We start from the raw sequence: 8,731 nt of genomic DNA on the forward strand, positions 1-8,731 counted from the left end.
GAGTTAATTTGCTTATAGTACACCACACCTTTGTTCCAGACTTCACACTAAACAGACAACAGAGCCTTGTGCAACATAAATTTGATTTAAGTAAGAATAAAGCCTCTTAACTTATCATAATAATTTCTATGTTGTTTCTATTACGTATCAGAAAGTATCGGATTCAAAACTTCCAACATTTTAAAACTAAACTGTTTTCATAAGGTATAACTTCTAATTGGATTACTTGGTGTTTTAGGAATACATAGAGAATCGACCTATTCGTGATGTATTTAACGATTTCCTTCATTTTGTAGAGTTTAAAATTCAATATCTTCAAGACAAAAGATAAGATAAAAATAAATAGTGAATCTTCCTTAAATGAGGAACATTATCTGTAGATTGCACATAGATGAACGAAGATCCACTGCATTGCAAACTTTTTGGTGTGAAATTTCTGAACTATTTATTTGGCAAAAAGTCAACATATGCAGAAAAGTAAGATGCAAAATGCTGTTATATATCTATAAGTGGAAAAATACACATATCTCGGAAGTTTTTTTTAAGACTAGTTTTGCTTAATTGCAAGCATAAAATAATAATTATAACAAACTTTCCATTTTAAGAAATGTAAAATAAAATTAAATTGTATTAGCAATTTAATTCGTCATTACTTCTATATATAGTCTTCTGTAGTACTTTTGTAATTTAAATAATATTATTACTATAATGAATAATATTATTTAAAAAAATAAATTTAGTTTTAATTTCAAATACTTTAAACACTGTACACAGCTAAGTTCGACTTCAATATGTACTGGGTTATAAAACTTCAACTAAAATCATAGTAATTAATTATTTACTACTCCTTATTTACTCTATTTAATATATTTCTTTAAATGGTTTTTTATTTGTCTTACAGTACTGAAATGTTACCTAAATTTCACCAAGTAGCAGCTGTCATTTGTATCTCCTTCCTGTTAATAACCATTACAACCACGAAACAGACACCAACAACGACAACAACAACAACAACATCGAAGTTAACTAAATCAGCAACAGATACAACAAAAACGCCAGCAGCAGCAACTGTCAGGAAATCCTCGAACAGTGCCAAGACGACTACATCGCTGCTTCCACTCCAGCCGCCACTAAATGTGACAAGTACAACGACGAGCAGTTTTGAGCCTGAACAAGCGAAACATTCAATAACTGGCGATGTAACTGTCAAAGGTGACAGCTTGTTGAGTGACAGTAGCAAGGAAAAGGTAAAAACTTTGCGTTACATTATATCAGTAGATTTTGTAAAATTTGCACACTTGATAAGTCGATAAAAAAAAATGTAATAATTACACTTTTTATTTACGGAAGCAGGCCAAAATTTATGGCTATTTTATTGGACACGGCAAGGATGCCTCCTTCCAGCAACGCAGTGAATTTCAGAATGGCAACAGAACTTTGGGCAACTACGAAGTTCAATTGCCAGCAGGAGATGCACAAACCCGTGTGGACTTTACTGCCGATGATAAGGGCTATCAATCAGCTGTTAGGTAAGAAATTTAGTTTCACTTCAATATAGTGATGTCATCTACTCCTCACGCAAATATTGTAATTGAAATTTCAGATATGAGACAAAAACAAATCAAAGTACAGTTAGTGGTCATTTCACTCTCGGTGGATACCTAAGAGTGACTCACATATTTCCCAATCTAAGATGCCTAGTAACTCGCAGGGTTACTTGAATTTTGAACTTAATTTCGATAGATCCAAGGCTGCAGAATTGCAGAAACGTAAAAATAAAAAAATTGATACCATTAATGAGGTGCTAACAAATCTTTTTCCAAATGGCTTAATTGATATATTTAAATTCAACTATGCAATTGACAGCCATAACTTCACAAATGCAGCAACAAGTACAACGACGCAGTCAACACCAATTTTTAAGCCCACCGACAATATTAGTTATAGATTGGAGAGTAGTGTTTCCAAAGAATATCGTCGGGAAACAGCGCCAGGACATACAGAAGTTGTTGTTGAGCAAGTCACTTTTCCTTCAGTTACTTCAAATTCAGATTTCAGAGAAAATGCTAATGTCATAACAAAGGATGATTTAATACTTATAAATAGAGCTGCAGAGGAAGCATCTGTTTTGCCTAGCTTACTCATAAAGCCTGAAGAAAACAATACCAATGAATTCCCACAATCCAACGGTCATAGACCTATAATCATACTAGATGACAATAAAGCAGATATCGATGAAATTGTTTTTGATGATAATCAAATTGCTGAATCACAGAATATTGGAGAACATATCTACCAACATATCACAACTCCTACCAAAAGGTACAGAGATACAAGTACTTATAGAACACAAAAGGATTTACCTACACGTCGTCGAAATGAGTTCGTGAAAATAGAAAAAATGCCAGCAAAAGTAACAAAAGGTTCTATGCTTGAAAATTTTAATTATATCCCACAAATTGTATATTCTTCAAATGAACCACAAAAACTAGATTTCCAACCCAGAGAAGTACGTGCGTTGCGCGATTATAACAGCATACTTGTGGAAAATACCGCACAAGAGGCACCATCTCGGAAATTTCTCAAAAATTTTAATCCAACTTTTTCAAATGGGGAAAATATACCAAAAACTAAAGGACATTTTCACTATGAAGGTTATACTCGGCAACCAGCTGCAGAAAGTTCACAAAACGATAAAGCGACACAATTCATGATACAGTACACAGAACAGAATGAAAAGCCCGACGAAAGCAATGATGTGAAGAATACATATACACACGCACAACAAGAAGGTATACCAAACCATCCACAATATAGTCTCCAAGACCAATCGTTATCAACCAATCAACAATTACCAAGTAGAGGGATATTACATACTCAAATACAACATTCCCATGAATACCGAGCACCTGAGGCACCTCAACATTTAAATCAAGATAAAGGAAATCCAAATCAGCCCACAGCCACTTCCGAAAATATTTTATTTGTAACTATAAACACTCCTCAGCCTCCAATTCAAAAAGAGAATCCCGAACTTCGTTATACCTCTGCAGCACCATTACATCAGACATTAAAGACTGCACAAACACCTCATGATTTTGTGTTTGCAGCCGCCACTAACAATCATATACAACAGCCACCAAATCCAAATCAGAAACCACACAATGGTTATACTTTTGTTGAAGTACAGAAATCCATTAACATTCACAATAAGCTAATTACCGAAAAAGATGGCAAGTTAGTGGAACAACATGAGACAATATATCCTCAAGCAAATCAGCAGCGGCAACAACAACAAAGTTACAAAACACCACAATTGAGACATAATTTCATTATCCACCATACTCCACCTCAACAACAACAACAGCATCATTATCATCAGCAACAACAACATCAGCAGCAACAACAACAGCATCAGCAGCAGCAACAACAACAACAACCTCAACCACAACCTCCACAACAACAGTATCAGCAGCAGCAACAGCAACAGCAACATCAGCAGCAACAACAACAACAACCTCAACCACAACCTCAACAACAACCTCAACCTCAACAACAACCTCAACAACAACAGCATCAGCAGCAACAGCAACAACAACACCAACCTCATCCTCAACCACAACCTCAACAACAACAACAGCAGCAGCAGCAACATTACGTGCAACAACCACAACCAAAACCACAGGAGCATTACATACAACATCCACAACCAGAACCAGAACCACCTCAGTCATATCCTCTTAAACAGAATGCACCAGACGATACTTACTCGTCGCTCTCAATTAATCCGATTAATGTACAGCATGTTGACTATGAGCCACCAGAGGCAGCTTCATCGCTATTTCAAGTACATGACGAAGTACCACCACACGATTTTACCTACATACAACCTGGACCACAACAGATACTTCACTACCCAATGGAAGTGCAGCATATTGTTCCAATGACTTATATCATGGATGCCGATCAGCATTATGCACATCCGCAAGCTAGTGAAAATATACAACATGAAGTCGCATATACTCAACAAATTACAACCAACTCACCACAAGCTAAACCATTACGATATGATCCCCCAACTGAATTAGTAGATCAGAAAAATGGAAAAGATGAAGAAAGAAAAGAAAATCAAGTGGATAAAGAAGCTGAAAATAATGCGGGAGCACCCAATGAAGTTCATGTGAATCACTACATTGATCGCCCTTATCCGGTGAAAGAAATTGTCGAAAAACATGTGCATATACCATATCCAGTACCAAATCCAGTACCAGTACCAGTGCATGTTGAACGATATATTGATCGCCCTTATCCTGTTGAGACCATAGTCGAAAAACCTGTACCCTATCCAGTGGAGAAGGTGGTTGAAAAATTGGTAGAGAAGCATGTTCCTGTGGAAGTTGAACGTATAGTCGAAAAGCCAATTGAAACTATTGTGGAGAAATTTATAGATCGCCCAGTGCCTATAGCTATACATGTGCCAATTGCCATTCCCATGTCCGAACACAATTTTGCACACTATAAACAAACATTTGCAGAACACAACAACCCCAGCAATTGGCTGCAGACCCCGGGAAGCGGAAATAGAAGTCTGCCACAAAAAGTGTTACAAAATTATTACACTCGTATGTTAAATAAATTGTTACCACATGTAACGAGTCACAAACCAAAGCAAACCACCGCCACAGCAATTACACATACGAACAAGTCGCAGAAATTTACTAGAACCACTAATGGGCCATCCACACAACAACAACTATTTAAAACGACAAAAACAGAGAACGATATGCGTTTTGATCTGAAACCACCACCACTACAATCACCAGCACCAGGCGCTAGTTGGTATCAAGGCGCACGCTACATATACAATACATTACCTAATGACTTGACTTCAATTTCTGCACAGCAAAGCAATCGTTATTTGGGTCCAGTCGATCCGGTATCCAGTGAACCATTTGATGAGTTCGAACGTTGGCGTAATGGACACAGTCTGAAACGAAGTCCTGAGTTTGGACGCAACTTACATTTAGAATATGGTTTCAAGCCACCTTTAGTACCTTCAGTGGAAATCGATGACAAAGGTATGCCTCTTAAAGCAGTTGCCGAAAGAAAGTCAGATGAATAGTTAGGTGGGAGCTTTTAAAATAATTTATTAAAATAAATATAACTTTAAGAATTTCTTTATAATTTTATTGAGTTATAATCAGTGCCAAATTATACAATTATTTATATATTATATTAAAATAAATATATATTATTAATACAAATAATTCACAAAGTTAACATATGTTTATGAGGTAAGTTTACCAGAAGGACTACGTACAAAATCAGACTTTTTGTTGTTGATTTTAGCAATATTTTTTTATAAGTAGTTATTAATAAAAATATTTTATCCGGGATCTTGAAGCAGCTAAATGCAACTTATTAAGTATAATTAAAGGTATTGAGGACGCTTACACCCCATGAACGATACTCAGTCATATGGTAGGGTGCTAGGTTGAAATACATCTGTCGGTAGCTCATATAGGTGAAAAAAAATGTCTCCGTGAGATATCCTGGAGATAATCATATACTGAATGTTAACATTTATTAACAATATTGTTAATAACAAATATTATTAAAAATAAATAAACTGTAAAGAGATGATGCTAAATGTTTAATTATAATAAATTAAATTTTAATTACAAAACGTTTTCACTTTTTTTTTCTACAAAAAATTCTTTAAAAAAAGCGAAGTAAGTGTTGCTAATGTTGTTAGTATTATTAAAATAAAATATATATTTTTTTTGTGTATAGAAATGTATCTCATCTCATCACTTCAACAGAAGTTAAAAACATACACAATTGTTAAAATAAAAAAATGCCGACGAAGGTACTCTGAAAAGATTTATATGACTGCTAATAAATTTTTCAAATTGACATACGAACGCAAAAGAGTTACTTGTACCCAATACCTTTATATGTCTAAATACAGTAGTGGACTCAAGAGCTCCATTAATGCTTATTTGAAACTTGAAACAAAAAAAATAACATTTTGCAGACAATCCTAAAGAAATTTTTATTTAATATACCAAAAATCAAAGATCTCAATATATATTTTAATAGATCTACGGACTTGAATTTCTTATTAAGCAAGGCTAATAATAATTTGATGAAGTCTTTACATCAAGTGATGTTTATTTTTCATATGACTGTATGGACTTTGACTTTGACTGACTTTGTATGGCACTTTCGAAAAACTTTGAATAGGTCAGTTATTGAATGTACATCAATCTGCTGATATGGACGAAGTCAATTGCAAAGATTATAACGACAGGTATTGTACATTACTTTGCTAAGGAATAAATAGTCATAGTCTTCTTCGAAGATTCAAAACAGAAAAAGAATTGTTATTTTGATAGTTCACATACCTTGTCATATTCATGGACCTAGTAGTGGTATTGAGTGTTGAATGAAACATTATTTCTTCTTGGAACCTGAGCCTGTTTGTAAATAAGAATTTTCGCTCTTGGTACGTTAATACATACGAGACTTAATTTCTATGAGAGTAATCTTTAAACAAAATCATCTCTTAATTAATTTACTATTATCTCTTATTTAATTGTATCAGTATTTTTTTTTTTCAATTGCAATTATACGGAAATACACTTTTTACAAATACTAAGCATCGGCGTCAAGACCACTTCGTGATATCAAATTGCATAAAAGCGTTTATGCAGAATCCAAATCTTAGTCAATCAAAAATACGTACAATGTATCTGACGCCTTTATTCTAATAAATAACTTATTGTCATCTCGAACGTATATGAAATGGAATTAAATTAATTTGAAATTATTCTATTGGTATGTTAAATAAAATAAATACTTATTTTGAAATTAATAAATACAGACGGATTTGAATAGCAAAGAAAAGACAAGAACAAAATTTTTTTTTTATTAAAATTTGGCTGACCATTCAACGCTGTTTCGAGTATTGCCAAGTACTCATCATCAGTGGTCTTAGTTAGTATATAATTTGCTTGGACTGTAAGTGCCAGACTTAGAACTCGTGAAGGTCAAATTAGAAGCAATGACTAATCGTGTTTTTCCACAAGTAGCCACGCCATAATAAATACGTTGTTGTGAGTAAAGTATTAAAGGTGGATTACGTAGTACTGCGTCAGAAGAGGCACTAATATGAAGAGACATATTAGTGACTTAACTATTGTAGTATAATCATGTTTTATTATGTATTACTGCCTTAAGTAAATTTTCAAAACAAGGAGACGTAATACCGCTTGGTGTACTTGTACAAGTCAAAGACATATAATAGGAGTGCCTTCCGTATTTTTTGATATCATCAAGATACAACACCACTGACTTGTTAAAGGCTGAATTAATTGTTGTAGATTAGCGAACACAGAAAAAGGTCTTTAGTTAGGCCAAGTGCACAATTCCATGCCAATTTTTATAGCTCGAAATCGTGTTTTTCTAAAATCGGTGTAATGCGAAACATTATCTTATAGGTCAGACATCTAAAAAATGTTACAAATATATGAACTCAATTATTTACAATCATTTACATTTGACACACACATCTTTAGTCCATAAATACTATTAAGATATAGGGTAATATCTGTAAGCGCACTGATACAAACCCTTTTCAACAAAATCCGTCAATGTTGTGTGCCATAAGTTGTGCATGAAAAGATTACCGAACATACCATTTGCACGTTTCTAAGCTTAAAAAGCTTAAACTTTCTACAAAATTTTCATTTTCATGGAAACTGTTGGCTTTAACTGGCATAATTTTAGGTGGCAATTGATAATGAAATTCCAAATTTTTTTGAGAAAAATTAAAGAAAAAATGGGAAAGAAAAATCTGTAGACAGAAAACTACATAGAATTTGTGAAAAATAGAGAAGAGCACATATGGAATGGCATTTGATTTCCTCAAACTGGGAAGTTGGATAAAAACAGAAATGGGTAACATATGTGGAAAGGCACTGCAATTCGACTTCAGTCGCTACTGAATACACAAGCGAACGTTCGCTTTTATTTAAAAATATATATTGAAAATGTTGACTTTAACAAGTCTAAGTCAAGTTAAAAAGGATATAGAAGCGATGTCCTTTATATACGAAAAAATAAATAATATTGCCATAAATTAAACGACAGCTTCGGTAGACGTGCAGAACTTGAGTAAGAATACGTATTTGTGCTCCAAACATTTATCAGAAAATTTTTAAATAAAATAAACAAAGTATTTTAGCAGCAAATATTTAAAATGAATTTTATTTCTATTTTTGTTTGTTAATTGCAAATTTTCAATTCATTCAACTTAATTGTCAACAGATACTTCACTTCAATTACACTTCTCGGGTACATTGTGCGCTCGGAATCGAATTTATGCCACAGTGGTGTCGAAGAACATGTAAGCAAATTCGGACATAGTGCTGAACACCATAGAACCATAGATTCTCATAAAATAGATGATTTTGCAGTACAATTTTTTTTTCGTACACGGCTTGATTTATTTCTTACATATAGACGCGGACAAAATTAAACAATCCCTAAGCTCTATTGCATGGCCGGACTGTTTCAACTCCCTTCTTTGCAATTCAGTACGTAATTGAATTTAATAAAATGAGTATCAAATTAAAATGTTTATAAAAATAAGATAACAATTTGACCATTTGTTGCAAGTGAAGTACATTAAGAGTTTAATTTGTGTACTGCAATTTGGAATTGAATT

The 8,731-nt window shown here is 33.6% G+C and overlaps 1 protein-coding gene across 1 annotated transcript; it reads left to right on the top strand.

The window, feature by feature from the left end:
* The first annotated feature begins 1,693 nt into the window (after positions 1–1,693).
* Positions 1,694–5,124, top strand: LOC119684397. Its single transcript, XM_038098432.1, has 2 exons — positions 1,694–3,394; positions 3,503–5,124. Exons 1-2 carry the CDS (start codon positions 1,694–1,696, stop codon positions 5,120–5,122), a joined length of 3,321 nt encoding a protein of 1,106 aa, XP_037954360.1. The 3' UTR covers positions 5,123–5,124.
* The last annotated feature ends 3,607 nt before the right edge of the window (positions 5,125–8,731 follow it).

Source organism: Teleopsis dalmanni, chromosome 2 (assembly GCF_002237135.1).
Source record: "Teleopsis dalmanni isolate 2A chromosome 2, ASM223713v2, whole genome shotgun sequence".
Taxonomy (NCBI): Eukaryota; Metazoa; Arthropoda; class Insecta; order Diptera; family Diopsidae; genus Teleopsis; species Teleopsis dalmanni.